At 43.1% G+C, this 26,139-nt stretch overlaps 1 protein-coding gene across 1 annotated transcript; it reads right to left on the bottom strand.

Annotated features, from left to right (window-relative positions):
• On the bottom strand, positions 1-24,775 carry slc26a6.2 (solute carrier family 26 member 6, tandem duplicate 2). The gene is made up of 19 exons (XM_080763263.1): positions 24,649-24,775; positions 23,366-23,505; positions 22,827-22,937; positions 22,112-22,290; positions 20,609-20,773; positions 18,856-19,008; positions 18,000-18,082; positions 17,617-17,764; positions 15,567-15,680; positions 13,493-13,570; positions 13,171-13,266; positions 9,995-10,101; positions 9,554-9,623; positions 8,713-8,805; positions 6,494-6,616; positions 5,544-5,681; positions 5,213-5,267; positions 2,508-2,626; positions 1-634 (listed from the first exon to the last, which is right to left on the bottom strand). The coding sequence occupies exons 2-19, from the start codon at positions 23,379-23,381 to the stop codon at positions 611-613; spliced, it is 1,872 nt and encodes a 623-aa protein (XP_080619389.1). The 5' UTR covers positions 23,382-23,505; positions 24,649-24,775; the 3' UTR covers positions 1-610.
• Positions 24,776-26,139: the final 1,364 nt, after the last annotated feature.

Genomic DNA, 26,139 nt, shown 5'->3' with positions numbered 1-26,139 from the left:
CTATGACTATGAGGCAAAAAAAAAAATTCCATGAAACATTTGTCTCTAATATTCAATATGTGCCTTTTGGTGAATACAACATACAGTAGCACTTTTATCTATTGTGCATCTCACCGAAGGTTTGATTTGTTCCGACGTCCCTCGCTCATCCCCTGGTTCTCTATGGAGAATAACATGGGGTCCTCTTGAAATCATGCAAAAAATCTGCGATATTGTCTCTGTATCGTTTGTACGACAGTCAGTCACTCATATTTGATAGAGTCTGTTTCTAGCGAAGATGTAACTAATTCAGCAGCAGTATTAGTGTTTTCTCTCAGTCAGTTGATTCTTCATATCCATATGAGTGAAGCGGCCTGGATGATTTGTTTATTTTTCAAACACAGTTGAGGCGATCTAAAAATCCCCCTATGGGGATTACAATGTACAAAAGTATGCAAACCCGTGGACTTAGCGCCCTCTACCGATATTGACGTCAGACTTCGGTGCTCTATAGAGACAGTCGTTCCAGGGATGTAAAAAAAAAAAGCCTGTGATTGATGTGTCTGTCACTCTTATTTTTCCCCCTCTTTTCTCATTGCATTCTTTCATCACTCCCAGGGATGAGGGATCATCAGAAATGAGTTCCTGCCATCTCCTGTGACATGGAAAAATGGAAATTTGGTTGGGGTGAGGGCACACCAAGGAAAGGAATAGAGAGAAAGAAAAGGAAGAGAGAAAGACAGATGAGAGAGAGGGACAGAGAGGACAGAGAAAGACAGATGAGAGAGAGGGACAGAGAGGACAGAGAAAGATGGAGGACAAAAAGTCAGTTAACTTTCATCTCAAGACTGTTTTGTGTTTCTCAATATCGTTCTCACAACTATCACACCTGGAATGGATTCTTATTCTTATTCTCCTCTGCTATTCTGTCTCTCCCATTTTAAAATCTATTCCTGTGAAATGTATTTAGTGGACTGCAGCTGTGGCGCTTTGATGGATTTCCCGGGGGTAATGTAAAGTCTCTCTGTCTCCCCCCCCCCCCCCCCCCCCCCCCCTACAGACAGCAAAACCTAAAACACTGATATTAAATATCTCTGCTGTCGGGATGAAACCACCTAACTCCAAAATGTTCATTTTTCAGGAAATCAAGAAAACCTCATATTTTGAAAAGAAAGCAATACTGCCCCATCAAAGTTGATGTTGTGACTTTATGTATTGTCAATTACTTCCATGAGAGGGGGAGAGGTGGTGGAGTTAGCTGCTTTATGGCCCCTACACACTGTAGGAGTTGTAAAGTTGTCGGCGAGTCATCAGATCGTTGTGCATTTCACACTGCAGGAGTCTTTTTTTTTTTTTTCAATCGGCTGTCATTATATCTTTTTGGCTTTCACACTAAACGATTGATCGCCGACGACCAGGGATCACACACTGCAAGAGTTCACCAAGATGCGATCCAGACCCGATACATATAGCCAGCGGCTACATCATTAGTTTTTTTATTCCAATTCATTTTGACATGCACGTGCAGGACGCCGCTTTTATCGGCGCTGGATCTTCTCGCAGCTCCTTTCACACACAGCGAGCAAAACCTGGCCGATCAAAGCCCGATAATACGCGCCAAAAATACTCCCCGACAGCATAATCGGAGAAATATCGGGCAGTGTGTATGAGCCATTTTTTACTACTCTCCATTGGTTCAATATTTTCGAAACAACACACAGACGTAAAGGGTATTCAAAATAATCCCAAACCGCAACAATGGAGTTAGGAGGTTTCCTCGATATCATACAATTGAATATGCACACACACACACACACACACACACACACACACACACACACACTATGTTCTTGCTGAGAGAAGAATTTGCATTCAGGCGTGCACACTATAGGGAATGTGAATCTGCATGCATTAAGATGCAATGAGAGGAATATGTGTGTCTGTGTGCGTGCTCATGCATATTGCACACATATGCATGTTCATGCATTGTATGACCATATAATGTACATATGTGTTTTAGGTTTGGCTGTCTGTAGAGAGAGAGAGAGAGAGAGAGAGACATAATGTCAAATATTGTATCATTTGTGCACACATGTGGAGGGATGTGTGCATGCATATATCAATGCAAATGCATTATATGCTTTTTCACATGTGTGCATATAACCTGGAGTATTACGTGTGTGTGTGTGTGTGTGTGTGTGTGAGAGAGTGTGTGCGTGCGTGCGTGCATGCATGTAGATCCTCTCCTAGACGTTGAATATGCTTACCGTAACAAGCTAGCACGTATGAGTGTTTTCACTATATGCATTTCTTTCTATTCTATTTATGTGTGTGTGTGTGTGTGTGTGTGTGTGTGTGTGTGTGTGTGTGTGTGTGTGTGTGTGTGTGTGTGTGTGTGTGTGTGTGTGTGTGTGTGTGTGTGTGTGTGTGTGTGTGTGTGTGTGTGTGTGTGTGTGTGTGTGTGTGTGTGTGTGTGTGTGTGTGTGTGTGTGTGTGTGTGTGTGCGTATGTGGGGGGGGGGGGGGTACCTGTCCATCGCCTTCAGATTGACAATGCAGAACAGCATCATGGATGGTAGAGAAGAGACAAGACTTTGTCACTTTGTCATTAAAGAAACCTGCAGATTCCATGTTCTCTATTACACCAGCTAGAGGGGAGGAGAGAGAGAGAGAGAGAGAGAGAGAGTGACGGAAGAGGGAAGGATGAGTGGATGATTGGAGTTAGAGACGGGGAGATGGAGGAAGGGAACCGGGTGGAAGGAAGAGGAGAGAGAAGTGAAACATAGTCAGTACAAATGAACAGAGAGCAAGACAGTGTGTGGGAGTCTGAGGAGATTGGGAGTTTGTGGTTCAATTAAAGCTTGTTATGATTGCAGACACTGCAAACATTCACAACCAATCACAGCCCTTAGTCACTCACAATGAACTGTTAAATATATGTAAAAAATCACACGCGTGTGTAGTGAGTGGTGCAACTCCGTGTGGGGGTCCCCAGAAGTTCCAGACCCACAGGAACGCACCCAGGGTGCCGGACCAATTCCGGCGAGCCGCCCCACGTCCGAAATGGTTGAGAAATGACAGAGTTACCGTGTGGGGGTCCCTCTACTGTATCCTCTACTGTACTGTACTGTCACTGTACTGTACTGGCACACCCGAAATCATCATATAATACAGTTAATATGTACGTGTGTGTTTGTGTGTGTGTGTTAGGTTTCGGTGGTGAAAAACAACCATGCTGTTTTCGTGCTCATACCCACCCAGCCAGGCACCCACACACATACAGTAGCTCCATAAGGGAGTGGTTGCACCACTCAAAAATAAAATAAAAAATACATTCCTGTCCAGAGACTTTATTTTAAAATGTTATCTCAGACCCCGAGAAAAGTCTTGTCTGTTAACTTGTTTTTCTGATTATCTTGATAATTTTCCATTAGCTTTTTTTCTGGATATATGTTTTCTCTTGCACATACTGTAACTATTTTCCCTTGGTTGTGATGCACTTTATAAAACGTCTGGGCCAGCAGAACGCACCAGTCACTTGCCCGCCAGCGAAAATGATCTGTTTTGTAATAATAACAATGTTTACTATGTTTATACTATAAAGAACATTTGCTTTAGAGATATGTATTGTAGCGAGTAATACTATATATAATTTAATGATTTACACATCTGGAATAGTAATATATATTTTTTAATAAAAATAATGATCCAGTCTTCTCCATGTATGGCTATCCAGGGTTTGATGAGGTCAGTGTCGTGATCTTCAAAATATGGAGGCGGCCACATACGCAGCGTGTCGCGAGGCGTGATGGACTGACGGCCATGTATGGCGGTGTGATGTGTCACGAGGCTGAGGAGTTAGCCTTGCCGAGCCATGAGGCCCATAGGGGCAGGAGCCTATCTCCTGTTTCTGTAGCGTGAGGCAGCTTGATGTACACCCCCTGGACTTGACGCTAGTATGTCGCAGGGACTTATACCCTGTGCTGGTGATGAGGTTTTCATAGTAATCTGCGACCTACAGTTACAATTATAATGATGTTTTTCCCCCTGCAACACAGATCTTATTCAACAGTCTTTAAAAAAAACATTTGGAGCCCCATGATTCCCTATGAACCCACCGTTTGATCCCCAGGAGACTCAGCAGAGTAGACGTTCAGAAATGTTCAACATCCCAGATACCTTCCATGGAAACATGGCAGCACTAGTTGATTGACGTACTGACCCGTCTTACAGAAAGACTACAATAACATCGCAGAACAGCTAAAACAATATACAATGTTTTGAAGCTATGTTCAGTTGAAGCAAGGATGAGGGAAAAACAATGTTTGTCTTACAGTGTGTGTGTGTGTGTGTGTGTGTGTGTGTGTGTGTGTGTGTGTGTGTGTGTGTGTGTGTGTGTGTGTGTGTGTGTGCACGTGCACACACGTGACTGTCTGGAATAGCTAAAATGCCCACATTTCCCATGGGACACTTCAGACATACTGCAAGATCACAAGCACCCTCTACTGGAGTGGTGTTAAAGGTCAGATTCCTAGAAGATTCCTCCCTCATTAACTGGACAGCCACATAGGTTTAAATCTCACAATAGCAAATTAGGCGATAGCAAATAAAACTCCCTGTTTGGAGCGTCCTTGAGTATAGATAGCATTCATGGAAAATGGGCCTATTTCAGTCTGACTCTGTTCAGAGAGTAGTTAAAACAGTGCAGCCAAGATTCAGTTACATAGTTTCTACACTTTTTACTGCAAAGAATAAAGTACAATTCATGTTTACCGGACCTTTCGTCTCGTGGCCTTCTCTGTAAACGAGACAGACGCCTGATTAACGCTTCGGCGACAAAGTGTCAAATAAAGAAAGTAAACACGATGCATCAAAAGTGTTTTCAGTTGAGAAGACAGACACTGTCTTGCACTTACGCATCAATCAGGGTTGAGTGTGTGATTGTGGTTTTCTGTGGTTTTCACATCAAGGCCCATTATTTGTATTCGGCATGTGAGCCACGGATCACCATATGAGATTTAGCCTCTCAGACCTAAAACGATTTTTTTTTTGTTGGATAAGATTTTGTCCACAATTCCATGACAATTGTGTAGACGTATTCTTGTAAATGAAGTAATGCACATGTTTAACAATAATGTAACTCTTGAGAGCGTAAAATGAAACCAATTGAACCCGTACTGGAACCCCCTCAAGGACCACTGGTTGAAAAGCACTGGTGTGTTTTAACAACTTACTCTGGCATCCCGCGAGGAACACGTCTACTCCGATGTCTCCGTAGTCTCTCTGGATCTGACGACACAAACACAGACACGACGTTGGCTCATCATGACGTTAGGTATAACAAGGTTACTGTGCTGATTGAACTGAGCTTCAACCAATGCATGAGGTCAAGAGAAAGAGAAGGGGGTGAAGAGAGAGAGAGAGAGAGAGAGAGAGAGCGAGAGTCAAGGCCAAGGCACAAAGGGTAAAAATATCCAGGAATATTTGTGTGTGTGTGTGTGTGTGTGTGTGTGCGTGTGCGTGTGTGCGTGTGTGTGTGTGTGCGTACGTGCGTGCAAGTCTCACATTGCACAGCGTCTTTACTGCAACAGTATCCAGGAAGTTAACGGGGCTGAGGTCGAGGACGATGGCCCTGGGGAGGGAGGGGTCACGCTGCTCTCGCACCTCTATGACGCTGCTTTCATACTTGGTCTCTTGCTCGTCCTTCAGGAGGAGGAGGAGGAGGAGACGTAAACATGGCAAAATTTACATTTCATATCTAGACTGGGATCAACTGCAGTCTTCTGAGTCGCATCACCATTCCATATTGGAGGGTACGCACGCGCCGCAATGCGGTGAGCCCCCAGCAGGGGGAGGGTGGGGCTCACTATATAAAAAGCTATAGACAAACTCTAACTAACAATAGAGCTTGGTTGGCCACCCATTTTACATTTGAGATCAGCCCAGGGAGTGACATCATCGCTGGCCATCATTTTCTTTTCTTTTTGTTCTTTTCCCTTTATTTACCCTGGGTAGTAGCTGAGCACAGGTGCTCATTTTCAGCAACGCCCTGAACATATACAGTAGAAACACGCAGACAGACACAGTTGAATCTGCATTAGTCTACGGGCCCCCATTTAATGGCACTTTTGTCTCTGGGACCCCCAATATATATCATAAAATCAATGTTAATTTAACTCTTGAGAGTGTACAAATGGAACCAAATGGGATGTTGGTTCCATTTGTACACTATCTGAGTTACAGACCTATAAGGGTCCATTTGGTTCTTTATTGTCATTCAGCTGGGGACCCCCTGGAACTCTCTCAAGGACCCCCCGGACACCACTAGAATAATGTTACCATCTCTGTTCACTCTGGGAAGCACTGTTTTAGAATAATGTTACCATCTCTGTTCACTCTGGGAAGCACTGTTTTAGAATAATGTTACCATCTCTGTTCACTCTGGGAAGCACTGTTTTAGAATAATGTTACCATCTCTGTTCACTCTGGGAAGCACTGTTTTAGAATAATGTTACCATCTCCCGCCCATCCTTCTTGGCAGCTTTCTTAGCATCCTTGGCTTGTTTCTTCTCATGCCTCTTCCTCTTGTCCTCCAGCTTCTTCTTGGCTGACAGGATCTTGGTGATGTCTATGCCAGCCTGAAACAACACAGCACATCATAACGGATCACATTACTGCTACTTTGTTTATATTTAATGTCTGAGTCTTCAAATTAGGGGAAGTGAGGATAAAGCCTTTTGGCTTTTAACTTCTCCTGCACAATATGAATACGCATGAATTTCTTTTTCCTGTTTTTAACCTTTTTTATGTGCGAATAAATAAAACCTAAAACCTAAGCATCTCAGTACAATACAACACAACGCATTTGCAAAACAGAACAACAGTCAGCAAGGCTTATTGTCAGCATCAGCCCAGCGCTATAATAGGCCAATGTGAAAAGGGTGGCATTTCTTCTTACGCCTTTGATGGCAATTAGATTATTTGAGGCATTTTGTTCCAAAAATGGAGTGTGCATGCAACGTTTCATGCAGATCTGTGCAGTTATAGGTAAAAAAGGTGAAAAGCTGCCTCAAGACAGACAGACAGACAGACAGACAGACAGACAGACAGACAGACTGACTGACTGACTGACTAAGTGACGGACTGACGGAGTGCAAAACATACTCTCCTTATGCATTCAGCTGGTGGAGACAATAATCATTTACGGTAAGTTAAAATTCCGTCCTTTGTCTCCATATAACTTTTGGGGGATTCTTTTATCATTTCAATGTGTTATTTTTGCAAAATGTCCAGTAGATTCACTCTATTCTGCCAGTGGTTTAGTGTGAGTGAAAGAATCTGGCATTTTATAAGCTGTTGTACAGTATGCTGTATTTTTTTTGTCAAACCAATGAAAAGAACCAGCTTTTGCAGAGGGTAGTGTCCTTGTGCTTGTAACCAATTGTAAAAACCACTAATTGTGTATCTGAGGTTGCTGGTAAACACTGATAACACAATGAGTACGTACTGTAAGGTTGCTGGCAGCCACTTTGCATTCTCTGGCGTTGAAGCAGCTAGCCAACACTAGCGGAGAGTTATGTTATTGATATCTCATTGATATACTTATCTCATTGATATACTTACTGTAGGAAATAGTTTACACCAAGGGCCTGTACCACACCATATCAACCACGCAAAACAAGGCAAGGAAAGTTGCTTTTAGTTGCCTACTGCAATCTGCCTCAACATACTGTTTCATGTATATGTGACGTCATTGCTAAGTGCAGCCCTTTTTGTTTGTCTGTCCTTTCTTGTCATTTTGCTGTGTATTATTATTATTAGTGTACAGTAAGTTTTAATTCCTTTTACTCTCTGGGTTTCGTTGTGTGAGTATCTAGTCCGTCTTTAGTCTGGCTTCTATTCAAGGGATACTTCATACATTTTGATTTTAGATAAAAAAGAGCAAACCTGGCGCATATTGTATTTTTCATTCCATCACTCCCGCGTCCCCTTCCCTTGCACTCACTCTTATAAGTCCTTCCTCCTTCTCCACCTCTGTCCTTCCTTATTCATGCCTATAACTCCTTTCACTTTATACCTCAATTCTTCCTTAGCTGATGGTGCCTCAGTGGGCACATCCCATGTATGAATTAAAACCTTGTTTCCTTGACTTGTGCCTCACATAAAACTAAATAATATAAAAAATGGACGGCCCAAGTAAGAAGAGGAGAGGAGAGGTAAGGGCTTAGTTTTTCCATAAGGAATGAAGTCTTTGCATTGGTTCTGTGAAACTTAACTTCCTGTTTCCACCTAGTTATGTAGACATCATCAGACATATGTGTATGTGGAGCTCTCTGATCGTCTGGCTCTGCAAGACTAAGACTAAGAGAGGGATGGATTTTATTTGAACAATTAAATGCCTGTCAACGTGGTGATGTGCGTAGTGATAATAATAGCAGCGGGTCAGTAATTACTGTGTCAGTGTCACTGATTCAGAGTTAACTGCCGCGGCCCACGGTCATCTCATGGACATCATGACAGGCCAATTATTGCTGGGATAGAGTGACATATTTCTAATTTGAGAGAAAGAGAGAGAGAGAGAGAGAGATAGAGAGAGAGAGAGTAAGAGGAACATGGAGATAGATTGTATGTGTGCGCACTGTGTGAGTGAATTTGTAGACGTCATTCATGTACACAGTGGGTGCCCATGTGCGTACATGCACACGTGTGTGTAATAATGTGTGTGTCCTCTTACCTTCTCTGCCAAGGCATCTTGGTACATCTCAGCATTGGCAAAATAGAGTGTGGCAGAGGAACGGAAGATAATCAACCCTGGCACCGGTTGCACCTGGAACAGATGGATCAATCAAGCCATCGTCCGTCCATCCATAAGGAACTATCTTTGAGGGGCGCCAGCTCCTCCAATGCATGCCTTTCATGTGGCAGCCAAGTCTATGGACTTTTAATGTTTGTTTAGAGCCTAATTAAAACATAATAACCGGTTGCCAGTCAAGTCACTTTGTTCGTCAATTGGCCCGTTCCCAGACCCAGTCTCAATGTGGTTTTTTTACTGGTTAAATAAAGGTTAGATAAAATAAAAAATAAAAATGACAGCGTAAGACATCACCTGGCTGCTATAAATACTGCCCTCGCTGCGCCCCTCACTTCACACGAGTGTGATTTTTGTATTCCTTTGTAGTCTTCCTGTTCTCTCTATACATAACCAAATGGACCCTTATGGGTCTGTAACTCAGAGTGTACAAACGGAAACCAAATGGAACCTAACGGGTCCATTTGGTTCCATTTGTACACTCTCAGAGTTAAATTTACTTTGATTTTACAATATAAATTGGGGTCCCAGAGATAGAAATGCCATTAAATGGGGGCCCGTAGCCAATTTGGGGGGTCCGTGGGCCAATTAGTGTCAATTTGGGGGTCCTTGACATGAAACATGAAAAAGTTTGGGAACCACTGATATAAAACATCAGCACTGCGTACAGTAGTCCTGGACAGGCAGAAGTTGAAACCTCCCCATACCATAGAAAGCTGTTTAACTCTCACAGTGCATACTGTATACACAATAGATCTATAAGTACCTGAGTGTAGTCCTCCATGGGCCTGTAAATGTCAGTGTCTGGAACCTTTCCCAGAAGGGAGTACTTCGGTCTGGCACACGCACACACACACACACACACAAAATTAGTCAGTGCACCCACGCACGCATGCACACACATACATGGAAATAACATGGATATTAGCAGACTGTAATGTGCTTAAACACTCACTGTTTTTCTTGTAAATTGTTATCGTCCTATGTTTCAAGTTCTTGCGGCTTGAACAAAACACATTCCTGCACGTCTATACTGTACCGTATACTGTACATACTGGCCTACTGTACTGTGTATGTGTGTGTGTGTGTGTGTGTGTGTGTGTGTGTGTGTGTGTGTGTGTGTGTGTGTGTGTGTGTGTGTGTGTGCGTGCGTGCGTGTGTGTGTGTGTGCGTGTGCGTGCATGCACGCGTGCGTCCTAGTGCTTACAGCTGTGTTCTGAAGATGACAGTGAGAATGGAGAAGCCGATGGAAGCAGCCAGTCCCAGGTCAACGTTGAACAAGACTGTCAGGATAAACGTAGCAATCCACACCAACTACAGGACAGGCAGAGAGACAACAGAGTGTCAGGCAGAGAGACAACAGTGTGTCAGTCAGAGAGACAACAGAGTGTCAGTTAGAGAGACAACAGAGTCAGTCAGAGAGACAACTGTGTCAGTCAGAGAGACAACAGAGTGTCAGTCAGAGAGACAACAGTGTGTCAGGCAGAGAGACAACAGTGTGTCAGTCAGAGAGACAACAGTGTGTCAGGCAGAGAGACAACAGTGTGTCAGTCAGAGAGACAACAGTGTGTCAGTCAGAGAGACAACAGTGTGTCAGTTAGAGAGACAACAGTGTCAGTCAGAGAGACAACAGAGTCAGTCAGAGAGACAACTGTGTCAGTCAGAGAGACAACTGTGTCAGTCAGAGAGACAACAGTGTGTCAGTCAGAGAGACAACAGAGTGTCAGTCAGAGAGACAACAGTGTGTCAGTCAGAGAGACAACAGAGTGTCAGTCAGAGAGACAACAGTGTGTCAGTCAGAGAGACAACAGAGTCAGTCAGAGAGACAACAGAGTGTCAGTCAGAGAGACAACAGAGTGTCAGTCAGAGAGACAACAGTGTGTCAGTCAGAGAGTCAACAGAGTCAGTCAGAGAGACAACAGAGTGTCAGTCAGAGAGACAACAGAGTCAGTCAGAGAGACAACAGAGTGTCAGTCAGAGACAACAGAGTCAGTCAGAGAGACAACAGAGTCAGTCAGAGACAACAGTGTGTCAGTCAGAGAGACAACAGAGTGTCAGTCAGAGACAACAGAGTGTCAGTCAGAGACAACAGTGTGTCAGTCAGAGAGACAACAGAGTGTCAGTCAGAGAGACAACAAAGTCAGTCAGAGAGACAACAGAGTCAGTCAGAGAGACAACAGAGTCAGTCAGAGAGACAACAGAGTGTCAGTCAGAGAGACAACAGAGTCAGTCAGAGACAACAGTGTGTCAGTCAGAGAGACAACAGAGTGTCAGTCAGAGAGACAACAGAGTGTCAGTCAGAGACAACAGTGTGTCAGTCAGAGAGGGAGGGGGGGAGGAGGTGGTGGAGAGGTATAGAGAAGGACAGAAGAGGAGGTGGAGAGAAAAATATGTTGATCAGAACCCATAGTTTCATCAGAGGTTTTTACGAGTGTAAATCAGTGGGTGAAATGAGTTTTCGTGCAAGCTCCATCAGTTCCGTACATACTGATATGTAGAATAGAGATAATGGAGTGCGTGCGTGTGTGCGCGTCAACATTAGACTGAGCTGAGATTGCAAGGGAAGACTGCATGTCTCCCTGCTGTGGACTATTCTCACTCTGTGTTCAAAAATGTTACCATAGACAAAGTGCATTGTTGTCTTTACTCTGAAAGCGAGGTTTTACCATCTAAACTCAATCTCTCCATGTGGTTTCCAGGCAATCATGCTCCTCACTGTATACAACATCGTGGTCATGAACAGGTAGCTGAAACCATGTCCCACATCCTCAATGGGTGCCATGTACAGTGGGGTTCCCTTCATTTTTGCCTGTATACAGCAGCCTCTACATAAGTAGGCATGACAGAATAGTGCATTTGATATCAAAAGATATCTCTTCCAGGTTCTACCAGACATGGCAACCCTTCATTGACTATTTTAATAGGTGCACGCTAACCCCTCCTACACAATAGCACAATAGAAAATTGGAAAGAAAGAAAAGGAACTGAAAGAAAAGGAACTGAGTGTTTTTTCTTTATTTTATTTTTTATTATTTAAAAAAGAATGTCTAACTTACTTAATTCACAACATGTTGGAAGTTTGAGAGCAAGAATGTCTGTCCTGTTGTCTGTTTTGTTTGTCTGTTCACACTTGTCATTGTTTAACTGTTTTTTGTTTTTTCATGTTTATCACACTTATGTTTTTTTGTTATACTGTATGTGGAACATTTACATTGCCTGTTATTTTTTTCATTTTTATTTAACTGAATTACTTATCATTATCTAATCTGAAATTGTCGAACAAAAATGCCTAATAAAAACAGTATTAAAAAAAAGAAAAAAAAAAAAAAGATATCTCTTCCGTTTTCAGGTCCTCCATCATAAGCATTCTACTGTGAAGCAAAGCATGTTTAGCCTGTGTAATGATGATTCTGTGTTCTCTAACATTTCAGCTAATACCCCTTCCCTGATGTCATTGTTGTTATCGGAAACCATAGGGAGGTGTTCGAGGTTGGCTGTACCTTTGACTACAGCTTAGAGGAAGCCTTCCTAACTAAAGTGATAAAATATCATCAGCTAGAGCAGACCATCTCACAGCTAGGCTACAGATGTAAACTTTAACCTTGTTAGCCTATAGGCAATGTGCACTCCAAGAGGAAGGCCAACCACTTAGCAAGGTAGTGCTCAGCTATTATAGGAAGCCGCTCAATTTGTAGGAGGCATTGTTGACTTTACCCATAATATGACTGTTGTCTGCTGTGTTTGACAAGTAGCAATGTTCTGTGTTTTCCTATTATCTGACCGCACTTGGCAGTGTTTATGTCCTTTGTGCAAGGCATTCACACCAAACACCTTCACATACTGCATACGGCCCTGGACTGCCAAACACCTTCACACATACTGCATACGGCCCTGGACTGCCAAACACCTTCACACATACGGCCCTGGACTCCCTACATGTCAAGAGGGGTCAAACATGATCTATGTGTGACTGAATACAGCTTGTGATGTCATGTCCCCTCCCCCGTCCTTGTCCCTGGCCTTTTGACCTAAAGTAAAGTGCTTTGGCAGAACATCTGACATCAGTGGTCTCCATGGGATACGTAAAGGTATAGTTATAAAATAAGTTTAACATACAGTGTGCATGTACAAAAGCATGTTTGCCTACCAGTGTCTGTGCACTAACATTTTGGTTTACCTCTATACTTGCTGTAAACCAAATTGCCCCCCAATTCTCGATCTGCTCATCACTTCTCTCTCACACTGATCTGGCTCTTGCAGTCAGAGGCAGGTGCAGGGTTTGTGTCTCAAAGGGAGCGTGTTATACGTTGAGCTGTGTGTGTGTGCGTGCGTGCGTGCGTGCGTGCATATGTTAGGCCACATTTTAAAGTTTAATCTACTCACCATGTCCACTTTGTTGCGCCTCCACAGGTCAGGGATGTCCATGAACTGTTTCAGCATGCCATGAAGGTTCACATAGATGATGGCTGCCAACACCGCCTGCACCACACACACACTACAGTACTGTAACAATAACATAGATGATGGCTGCCAACACCGCCTGCACCACACACACACTACAGTACTGTAACCAACTACAGTACACATGCATATGTACGTACCAGTATGTGCACAGCTGCCGTGCACACGCACACACACACACACACACACACACACACACACACACACACACACACACACACACACACACACACACACAAACTACCTTGGGCAGATCTTCAAAGAGGGCTCCAATCCACAGTGTGATGAAGAGAATAACTATCGCTGATAGAGCCCCAGCCACCTAGAGAGAGAGAGGGGGGGGGGGGGGGGGGGGAGATAACCAAATACAAGGAAATGAAGATGGGAACGAGAGAGTGAGAGAGCTGACAAAGCCCCAGCTGGGCCATGCAGTGAGTGATCATCATTATGGGTGAAATGATGCATGAGAGATGATGATGGCACATGATTAGATGAAGCCTCCCCTAACGTTATTGTTTCTGCCATACATCCAGTACACTCCTGTCGTCTCACTCTCTCTCCCCTAACGTTATTGTTTCTGCCATACATCCAGTACACTCCTGTCCTCTCACTCTCTCTCCCCTAACGTTATTGTTTCTGCCATACATCCAGTACACTCCTGTCCTCTCACTCTCTCCCCTAACGTTATTGTTTCTGCCATACATCCAGTACACTCCTGTCCTCTCACTCTCTCCCCTAACGTTATTGTTTCTGCCATACATCCAGTACACTCCTGTCCTCTCACTCTCTCTCCCCTAACGTTATTGTTTCTGCCATACATCCAGTACACTCCTGTCCTCTCACTCTCTCTCCCCTAACGTTATTGTTTCTGCCATACATCCAGTACACTCCTGTACTCTCACTCCCTCCCCTCATCTCATCTCATTGTGGATGATACTGTAGGTCCACCGGTTGATGAATGATAATTCCAGGCCCAAATCCGTTTAGGCTCCCTGTGACTATGTGAGCCTGTGTTTGTGTGATGTCAACATTTTCTAAATCAAAAATGTTTTTTTTAATAAACCCACTTATCAGAATAACGTTGAGTACTGCCGGAACCCCCCTGACACACTTCTTTTCCTCCTCTTTCTTAAATCCATTTAAGCTCCGTGGGTGCACTCTGAAACCCGAGGAAGTCTTTATAATGTCAAGATGAACCGCAGTTCAAGTGAAAAACATTTCTCTCCATGGAAACCCTGCTAACATTCATTCAAATGTCCCTCCTGTTCAGAAAGAGGAGGAGTTTGAAAACGTGTACGATCATATTTTAAACTACAATATTATTATGCACATGGCTGTGTTTTCTGGGCGAGGCATTGCACCAGGGCTGGACAGTTAACGTCATTCAGCCATCTTTCCCTCTACCTTCCTAAACACCTTTAACACCACTGCTCATACAGTACATACCCCAGTTGTTTTTGGCAGCAAGTTTTGATTTTAGTTTTAGTCATTAGTCTCTTGAATAGTTTTCATTTAGTTTCAGTCACATTTTAGTCACCTGGAATGTTTTAGTGTTAGTCTAGTTTTAGTCGACTAAATATCATAAGATTTTAGTCGACTAAATCTACAGTATTTTTTGTCCACTAAAATGTATTTTGGTGGGTCTAGACACAAATGGCAGATCTACAAGCTCACGTGTTGCGGCACGTTGTGAGCTTGTAGATTGGCTATTTTCAGCATGCAACCAATTGTAAAAAATATTGTAAAGACTTATACTGGATCTCTTGTCCACTAGTCCCTTCCTAACATTTAGTCTAGTTTTTATTTGTTGACGGAAACTGTCAGGATATTAGTGTTAGTTTTAGTCAATATAGCTTAGTTTCCATGTAGTTTTCGTCAGTGGAAAAATGTAGTCGACGGACATTTTTCGTCTTAGTTTTAGTCGACAACATCAACACTGGTACATACCTGGGTTTTCCCTCCTGTGGTGACCTGGACCATGAAACAACACTGGTACATACCTGGGTTTTCCCTCCTGTGGTGACCTGGACCATGGAACAACACTGGTACATACCTGGGTTTTCCCTCCTGTGGTGACCTGGACCATGGAACAACACTGGTACATACCTGGGTTTTCCCTCCTGTGGTGACCTGGACCATGGAACAACACTGGTACATACCTGGGTTTTCCCTCCTGTGGTGACCTGGACCATGAAACAACACTGGTACATACCTGGGTTTTCCCTCCTGTGGTGACCTGGACCATGGAACAACACTGGTACATACCTGGGTTTTCCCTCCTGTGGTGACCTGGACCATGGAACAACACTGGTACATACCTGGGTTTTCCCTCCTGTGGTGACCTGGACCATGGAGCGAGACATGGAGCAGCTGATGGAGAAGCACTGGAACACTGCGCCGACGGTGTTACAGAGACCCAGGGCAATCAGCTCCTACATTAGATTAGATTAGATGTCCTTTATTATCCACAATGGAACATGATCTTGGATTCTTGGAAATCAGCTAAGCTCAGAACATATTCAATTCAATTCAATCTCACATACAAAGAAACATAAGACACAGTAAATAATAAAACAAATGAAAAATAGAAAATTTTAAATATATCTCACAAATTCCAGCTTTTCTTCCCAGCTTCAGACCAGAGGAGTTAGTTATAATAGCACAGGCAGACTCTTCACATACTAGAGCATGTCTGAAATAATTGTCAGAGCTGAAATTGACATGTAAATATCAATAAATGTTTAAACATGTAACTAGGTGTAATGTTAGAGTCCACAGAAGTGAACCTATCAAGACTGTTTATCAACTCGCTGTTTCTCTGCAAGACATTACTCTATAAGCCACATCTCCAAAACTGATGGGTCAAACTGTACAACCAATATGTCAATTTGAAGCTATGATTCCCTGCTTTCATGACATGAAAAAACGAAAATACAAAAAAACAAAAACAGAATTATCTGTATTTGGCCGCCGACCCCCATCTGAAAATATGTTGTTCCAGGGACCACCCCCACAGAAGCAAACATTTGAGTTAAAAACGCTCGCTCTGAAAGAATATATATTCAATGATTTGCACCACATTTTGACGATTTTTTCGAAAAATAGCTGATCTACAAGCTTGCAGATCTGCTATTTTTCAACAGCTAAAGTATAACATAATGCTTAAAACACCAAAAGGGGTTCCCAACAACATGTGCTCTGCTGATGTAGTAGCACATGGATGCAAACACATCTTTATAATGGTGCATACACATGCCAGAAAAAGGGGGAGATGGGGGATAGTGGCCATAGTGCACAATTATAGAAAATATCAATCCATGAGCTGAGTGGCTCACGGTGAGAGAGTTGACAAAACCTCAGCTGACTAGGTCAATTGGTTTTTTTTGGCCAGTACTGTAATGTACATCCATCTGTCTATATTTATTTCCTACTGTATATGGTCTCTTATTTACAGTATGTGTACTGTTCATGGTCCTGTCTATTAAACTCTGATGATAAGGACTCATAAACACATGACAACGGTTGAAAATGACTGCTAGAGCCGTACAAACGGGGGTCCGCTGGCTAATAAAATGTCAATTTGGGAACCACTGGTTTAAAAAACGCCCACCCTCCCTCCATTCCTTCCAGCCCTCCTCCTCCAGTCCTACCTGGTTGCTGTCCACCTTGTATCAGTCCTACCTGGTTGCTGTCTACCTTGTATCAGTCCTACCTGGTTGCTGTCCAGCTTGTATCAGTCCTACCTGGTTGCTGTCCACCTTGTATCAGTCCTACCTGGTTGCTGTCTACCTTGTATCAGTCCTACCTGGTTGCTGTCTACCTTGTATCAGTCCTACCTGGTTGCTGTCTACCGTGTATCAGTCCTACCTGGTTGCTGTCTACCGTGTAGTGTATCAGTCCTACCTGGTTGCTGTCTACCTTGTATCAGTCCTACCTGGTTGCTGTCCACCTTGTATCAGTCCTACCTGGTTGCTGTCCACCTTGTATCAGTCCTACCTGGTTGCTGTCTACCGTGTATCAGTCCTACCTGGTTGCTGTCTACCGTGTATCAGTCCTACCTGGTTGCTGTCTACCGTGTATCAGTCCTACCTGGTTGCTGTCCACCTTGTATCAGTCCTACCTGGTTGCTGTCTACCGTGTATCAGTCCTACCTGGTTGCTGTCCACCTTGTATCAGTCCTACCTGGTTGCTGTCTACCGTGTATCAGTCCTACCTGGTTGCGGTCTACCTTGTATCAGTCCTACCTGGTTGCTGTCTACCTTGTATCAGTCCTACCTGGTTGCTGTCTACCTTGTATCAGTCCTACCTGGTTGCTGTCTACCTTGTATCAGTCCTACCTGGTTGCTGTCCACCTTGTATCAGTCCTACCTGGTTGCTGTCCACCTTGTATCCGTATTTTAGCGCGAAGATTCGTCCAAGAGAGATGGCCATGCCGTAGCCGACCACAGCGATGGCAAAGGCGTCGCCGATCACCTCACCAAACAGAGGGACTGCTGGGAAAACGGGTGGCTGGAGGCTGGAGGAAGGACGGTGGGAAACATACAATGATATGGATGGATTCCTTATGATTTTAGTAGACACTTATAATCCTAAAGTTTGCCTGCTGGTGGTGAAAATATTTGACACACTAAACACATAATCCTGCTGACCTGCTGGGATACAATTTTACAAGAGAGAGAGTGTACAGTATGTATGTGTGCGTGCGTGCGTGCGTGCGTGCGTGCGTGCGTGCGTGCGTGCGTGGGTCTCACCCTGATGGAATCAGCCCCACCACATCAATTCCATACTTAACATCCAGGTTCACCTGCCAGGAGATTACTGTGGCGATGATGATCTAGAGAGCGAGATCGGGAGAGAGAGACAAAGAGAGAGAGAGAGAGAGAGAGAGAGAGAGAGAGAGAGAGAGAGAGAGAGAGGAGACAAAGAGAGAGAGAGAGACAGAGAGACATTACAGAGTAAGTGCGGGTAAAGTCTATTAGAGTGAATTAATAATGACCTTGATGACTGTAATATAATTATACATGTGTTTGTGTATACACGTGTGTGTGTGTGTGTGTGTGTGTGTGTGTGTGTGTGTGTGTGTGTGTGTGACTGTGTGTGTGTGTGTGTGTGTGTGACTGTGTGTGTGTGTCAGGGACGTGCACACAGACATCAAAGGGGGCTTCAGCCCCTGCCCTTTTACCCGTCTGTAAAACTGCCCGCTCCAATGCAGCATTTACTATATGGTGAAAGAAATGCAAATGCCCCTCCTCTCCTTTCCATGCCATACAGTATATACTGTATGACAGTATATACTGTACCCGAGAATTGCTTTTTTCCCAGAACTCTCCTGATCTTGAACTCAGCATTTTGCATTGAAAGAGTTTGTTTAGAAATCCATGTCATCGCCACATCTCCATTAGCCAACGAGTGAGGGGTGGCGCCCGGAAAATAGCTGATGTACAAGCTCTCAACGCTTGTAGATCGTCTTTTTTCTTCCAAAAGTGCCTTCTTACGGAATTTCAGCCCCTGCCTCTCTAACACTCTCTGCACGTCCCTGGTGTGTGTGCGTGAGCGTGTGTGCGTGTGTGTGTGTGTGTGTGTGTAGTGTATGTGGTGTTCACTCACAGCCAGCAGCTCTACAGGAATGGGCACAGGTATTTTTTTCCCCAGGTAGGTGTTGAGCTCCTTTACAATGATGAGACCCACTATAGAAACAATGCTGACCACCAGAGTACCAATGTTAGTCTCTGGCAGTAGAGAACACACCTCCAACACGGTCTGAACACGAACACGAACACACACACACACACACACACACACACACACACACACACACACACACACACACACACACACACACACACACACACACACACACACACACACACACACACACACACACACACACACACACACACACACACACACACACACACACACACACACACACACGTAAGTGACAACAGAAACTGATCAAATAGAAACCATAAGAAAAACCTTTGCTGCATTATTCCCCTTCCATTAGAGGGGTGGTATTTTTGTGTCTGACTGTGAAAGCTGAGTGAATTAGCCTGATTTACATACAGCATGCACATTGTATAGTACAATATAGGAATGAAGACATAGCCAGCATACAAGAAATGTCCTCGTCTTTGAAAAGGACATTTTCTTGTGTGCTGGATATTCCATTTTTCTTTGAAAAGGACAATTATGTGCTGGCTATTTCTTCATTCCTATTTGAGCCTATAAGGCCATTCATCTAATTTGGAGTGCTGTGGGCTTTCTGCTTTTTGCAGATCTTTTTTCTCATACTGTATACTACTGTAGTATTCACTGACTGTAGCTACACGTTGTATGTCAGCTCTGTATGCACGTAAACATACATGCATGCATGTTCACTGTTAGACAAAGTGTCTTGCATTTTGCAGAGTGCATGATTTAGTAGACCAGTACAGTACCAGTGGTTCTCAAAGTGGGGTCCGGGGATCCCCTAGGGGTCCTTGAGGGAGTTCCAGGGGGTCCCAAGATAAATATAATCCTCAGTGGTAAAGGTGATATAGTACTATAGACAAATTCACAGAGGCTTGCCTGGGTGCGGCCATTACTGAGGTGTACCATTAAGTGCAGCAGTACTGATTAGCTACACCTGGCCTACGGAGCACCTGCTCCATGGATTACACCTCAGTAATGGCCCAGGGCACCCCTCTGTGAAATCGTCTATAGACTGATATAGTACTATAGACAACATTCAGCCACTAGGTGTCTCACTAAATCACTACAGTACAGTATTGGCATCATACTTGTTTATTTGCATTGAATGACTCATTTCTTGCATTAATGTTTTTAATTGTTTCAATGAAACTCTGGGTTTGCGAGTATAATGATGTAGTAGTGGGTTTGTGATGGGGAATAGCCTTTGTGTATGTCATTATTGTTTGTTGCTGTATTGTTTTGTTGTACGTTGTATGTTGTGCCCTGAGGACCCCCTTGAAAACGAGTTGCTGCAACTCAAGGGAGTATATCCTCTAGTCTAGTGAAATCAAATAAATAAATAAATAAGTACTACAGTACTCTACTACCTGCAGTTTGAGGGAAGAAAGGATCGATGTTCCCCAACAAACATGAAAGCAACAACCATAATGGCTGCTGACAAAGCTGTTAAAATATTTATTTCACAATCATAATAATTTTATACGGGGAAAGCTCTGTATTATTTTATTCATGGTATTCATGGAAAATGTTATCAATATTATACCTTTAATTTATCCATTTGTAACTCAGAGTTAAAAATGTACAGCGATTTGTATTATGGTGTTGTGCATGTGTGTGTGTGTGTGTGTGTGTGTGTGTGTGTGTGTGTTTGTGGCGTGCGTCTTACATATATGAGTGAGAACGGTCCACTGTATCTTTTGGGGCTGATACCAAAGGTATATTTGAGCTGGGAGACGATGACGTGCATAGCAGCACCCGTGGTGTAACCTCGGACCAGAGGCTCAGACAGATAGGTCACCACGAAACCAAAATGCACCAAGCCCAGCGCGATCTAGAGGAAGAACATATAGTGGAGATATATATACCTTCAGTGATTGTCTCTCTGCACATGTTCAAATCCCATACGTCTTGATGAATTACATATATTTAACACTACAAGACATCTTCAAATGGGGTTTAAAGATCATATGGGGATACGGGAGCGTTACTTCAGTGGTATAATTGGGGGTGACACTACTACAATACATAGTATAGCTGGAGAAGAAAGATCCTTTATATCCTCGTCAACGCCCGTCATATCTCAACCGTGGTCGAAAATGAGGCATCCTAAAACTTGAGCAGTATTTCAGGGTTTGGGAATTTGAACCGTTATTCTATAGCAGGGTGGCACTGCTGGAAGAACAAAATCAGAAACTAGCTCATTAAAGGGGCATTCCACTCATTTTCAACATTTCACTATATATGTCATAGCTGTTGAGTATTAACCCATTTTGGGGCGGGAACCCCGTTTGGTGTTTTAAAGCATTACGTTATACTTTAGCTATTGAAAAATAGCAGATCTATGTACACCAGGCTTCAATATAATACTCTCTCCAAGTGGCTTTGCTGTGGGAGCATTCGAGTTCAACGCACTTCTACTACTGTATAGCTCCCCTCCGAGTGCCCTTCCTTCCCTGCTGTCTCGGTCCCATAGACTAAACTCGGGTGCAGAACATAAGACTCATTACACAACAGGTCGTTTCGAGGAAGCAATCTGTTGAAACAGCCTTCTAGCTGTGGTTCAAACGAGCACCACACCTAATCAAAACAAATAATTCAGCTGCTCTGTTTTCCCAGAGCGCAGCAAACTCGGTGGGACATTTGTGGTTGTAGTACTAGTGACTACATCTGTCATTAAAAAAATATGTTTTTTCAGCGACTGTTGTATAATTGCATTACACTCGAGGGTGTGGTTTAACGTGATTATTGCCACTACAGTGATGCTTGCGGAACTCGAACGTCTCGTTTCTGACCGCATCTCTGTTGTGGCAATAATCACATGAAACCACACCCTCTCGTGTAATATTGCTTAAGTCTCTGTCCCCTCTGTGTTACTACTGGGTTAGACCCGTTAGATTTTCTACAGGGTCTACTACCCGTTATAACTCATGGTTTAAATCTGTTGAGTGCTATTAACCAAGATGTCCACTTAGTGCATTTAGTTTCTAAATGTTTTAAGTTTCCTATATAACTTTGAAACCTAGATTAGTTACGATTAGTTAATGGCACTTTATTAGCCGGTGGAGAACATCAACATATACTGAACATACTATATCTTACACAATCCCTGATTTCAAGTTCATTACCCCCGACACACCTGTCTTGTCTCCATATATAGGTTTTTTTCTACCTGAAATAATCCAGACAGAAATGTGACGGCTGCAGCCACGCGGACCCTCTCGTCATCCCGCGCTGTAATGTTAACCATGCTGGAGGAGTTGGATGAATTGTCCCATATCATGAAGTCTGAGTCTGGAGCCATCCGCTCAGTCACCGATCCTATCATCACACTCATCACAGCGTATGTACCTACACAGACGGACCGGGCACATTGTTGTGGATCTCTCTGTGTATGCATTTACTATTTAGCTGTGGTAAAAAGTAACCAAAAGTACTTTTACTGAGGTACTATACTTTTTAGTACAATTTTGAGGTATTTGTACTTTACTTGAGTATTTCCAATTTCCAGTACTTGTACTTCTACTCCACTACATCTCAGAGCCAAAATAATTACTTTTACTCCACTACAATTATTTGAAAACCATACCAAAAACCATAGAAAAACATACATTAACCACTTCAATCCTATACATTTCGGCCATTTTAAAATAGCCGATCTACAAGCTCACAATACGTCGCAACGCAACGCATTGTGAGCTTGTAGATTGTGAGCTTGTAGGCTATTTTCAATAGATTTTGTACACATTTTGAAATGGGACATTCTGCAATATGAGTACATTTACTTTTAGTACTTTAAGTACATTTTGATGCCGATACAGTACATTTTCAATTCCGTAATTTTAACGAAGTACTTCTACAGTGCAGTATTGGTACTCAGTACATACCGATTGAGATGTGTTTGGAGGTACCAAATATGAAGTAGATGAGGACAGGGTAGAAAGACGAGTACAGACCAAAGACTGGTGGAACGGACGCCAGGAGGGCATACGCCATACCTGGAAGGTCACAGACAACAATATACAAGTCTTAACAAACAGATCATAGGTCAAAGTTCAAGTTTGTCACTATTTGGTTACAGCAGAAATGCTTAATGGTGGAGAGCCGACAGGTATAGCAGGACAGTGTGTCCATGTCTCTAAAACACCAGTGGCTATAAAAAGACAGAATTGTATCACCGAGGTATCATGTGTGCAGGCATGCAATTGAAACAATGTGGATGTAAAAAATGCATTTCTCATGCTGCTAGCTATGCCAATATGATTTAGAAACCTTTGAATGAAGATCTTGAAGACCTCTCTGGTCCACACACCAACAAGTATAGTGGTTGCTGCAGACCTCAAGTCAAGTATAAAGCTTGAACCAGCACTTACCCTGTGGTTGTTGCAGACCTCAAGTCAGGTATAAAGCTTGAACCAGCACTTACCTTGTGGCAGCTGCATAATGCCCACACTGAGCCCAGAGATGAGGTCTCCCACGGCGTTGTCTCTGATGGAGTAACGAGGGAGCCAGGAGAGGACAGGAACACTGCCCAGAACACAGCTCTTCAGCCTGGGGCCTGAACATCTAACAACACACAGAGACAGAGAGGAGAGGGTGATTCTGTTGTTGCATGTAACAGTACGTTTTAACAGCGGGCGAGCATCGGCCGACACATCGCCCAATCGCCCGAAAAGAGGAATTATTTGTATCTTTTCGGGCGACGTTGTAAGGAGGGAGGTGGTGGTTAGAGAATGACGGATGTCACAGAACCTCATTTCTGAGTTTATTTCATATTTCATACAAATTTGCCAACATGCGTGTGCAGGCTGGCAAAAAAAGAAACTCCTAAGACTCAATGGAAAATAAGTCACGGCACGAAAATACAATCCATCAAAGATTCATCTGCAGTTTTCCTCCCAGAGAATGCTTAGCATAAACTGTGATCTCTCCCTTTTGAAATACATGCTCCTTGGTTTCTGTTGCGTGTAAGCGATTTACAAATCAATTGTCCTCAAAACCCCGCCATCGATCAGTCGCTGGTTCAGACCAAACCAAAATAGCAGATTTAAACAAACCAGAAATATGCCCTTCTTAAAAAGGTCAGGTAAAATAAATAGAACTGGCCCATATTAGTACGATTGCCAGCATTGGCGTTGTAAACAGGACTAGTCAAGCCTGTCAGAGCCGCATCCTATAGCCACTCCTGTCCAGTGAAAGTGAAAGTACAACCAATACAGTCAGTCAACGTTATAAATTCACCAAGAATGTGTGTCAGAAAATAGCAATACGTAGAAACTATATGAACTAGAAGCAATATGTAGAATCAATGGACATAACCTTACAACAAAGTTATGAGTAAAACAGAGGAGACTAAGTATGTACCAACACAGCGTACCGGTATTATCTTGCTCTGTGCAGCACTTTGGAACTATACGTTTTGAAAAGCGCTATACAAATAAAGTTCATATCATATCATTAAAGTATAACAATAGTTACAGTAGATACAACCTGATAGCAATCTCAAATTCTACTGTATTTTGAGTGTCTATATGAATGAGGTTATAGGAGACTAAAAGAGCAATAGCATTTAGGTGACAAATGGAGGGGAAGTCTGGAAATAATACAGATACAATAAGCCCAATTAGATGTTTTTATATATTTGGAAACATTCTGTATGGAAGCATACTTCCCCACCCTGTCCAGAGCACACAGAGGACGTCACATTACCTTATGGATCCTTTGACCTTGTCCGCCAGAGACGGCTTGTTCTCAGACTTCTCCGCTATCTTCTCCACGGCTTCTTCGTCCAGGACATCTCTGTGGACATTGTATCCCACTCTTCTCCTCTCTGCCATGGCTATCGACAGGGGGGGGGGAACTCTGAGGTGCAGGCAGAGGACAGACAACAATGGTACACATCGTATGGTGCCTAAAAGGCCTGTGCGGCCTTCATCAGGCTATCTTTATAAAGATAGCCTGTTGAATGCCGCATAGGCCGAAACGTTGCTATGTTTCCCTATAAAGTTTCTTTCACTGCATTTGAAGACAGTGTTTGTTCTTTTTTAGTCTCTAGTCTCCAAAATTACAGGCAATATCTAATCTGGATATAATGTTGATATATTGCCCAGACATTTCAAATGCATGTTTTCTCATACCGAGTGTCAGACAAAAATCCAATGACCTCTTCCTGGCTTAAGTGTGTCAGCTGAATCCTTTATCGTCTGAAAGTACAGAGTCTCTTCTTTTCTATTCCTGCGTGGCTTTGGTCTATCAGAGTCAGACAATTTCATTTACATTTTCACAAAGTAAAGTACACCTCAATCTACTTGTGCTTTGTAATGATTTCTTTCAACAGAGGAAGAGCCTAAAATTCGCTTTTCTGCTACAGATCGGACAGTTTGGAATAATGGATAATAGAATATATTAGATATTCCTTCAGTTCAGACTTGAAAAAAAAAAAAAAATGGAACAAAAAAACCTGCTCCCCTCGGCTGTATCAAGAGTTGGTACTATCTGTGTGTGCCCAAATGGTCATTGTGCTTCAAATTGAATCTGAGGCAGGGCTCTCCTTCAGGTCCAAGTTGTTCCAAGTAATGATCCAGCACTGGAAATCTTGCAGATGATGCCAATCTCATTTAACTGTACTCCTGCTCCGGGCGTCCAATTCTCAGGGCAAAATGCTCCTTGAGAGAAATCCGAAGTGCAATTCAGTGTCCAAATTGGAAGTCCATATAAAATCCTTTGATCCACGAAACAGAAATTCAAAGTCCCCTGTGAATGCACCAGTGCAATTCACCAGTTTTGTCTGTCTGTCCGTCCGTCCTCTACTCTGCTACCCTGAAGTGTCCTTTATGAATGAGAGAGAGAATACTTCACAGTGGAGACCTTGAAGAGAAGGAGCTATGACCCGCTGTCATAAAGACAGCGGGGCAAGGTTCAAATTAGTAGATTAGCTAGATAGTCTCCATCATTAGTTAACTGTAGTTAATTAGTGCACAAACTATCATTACACCTGAATCCATTATTTTTGGGTCCAAAATTAACCAAGGCCAAATACTTTATTATGGTCAAAGTGGGTGACAATGTTATCACAAGAAAGAAGAAATCACCTGAGATTTGGAGAACAATCTTGCAGTGAAAGAAATAGCAACAAAAAATAATCAAGAAAGTCCACCAAAGAACAAGATTTTTTGGCAGGATGTCCACAAAGGCATTAGT

This window comes from Protomyctophum bolini (assembly GCF_963924005.1).
Source record: "Protomyctophum bolini genome assembly, chromosome: 5".
NCBI lineage: Eukaryota > Metazoa > Chordata > Actinopteri > Myctophiformes > Myctophidae > Protomyctophum > Protomyctophum bolini.
Note: the sequence above shows the minus strand (reverse complement) of the source record. Positions and strands in the feature narration are given on the sequence as shown.

Excerpts from the sequence above, each read along its gene's own strand:
- slc26a6.2 (XM_080763263.1), bottom strand. Across the intron at positions 19,009-20,608 it reads GACCGTTCTCACTCATATAT|ACCGTGTTGGAGGTGTGTTC; the intron begins GTAAGACGCACG and ends GTTCGTGTTCAG. Across the intron at positions 13,267-13,492 it reads TCTTTGAAGATCTGCCCAAG|GCGGTGTTGGCAGCCATCAT; the intron begins GTAGTTTGTGTG and ends TGTGTGGTGCAG.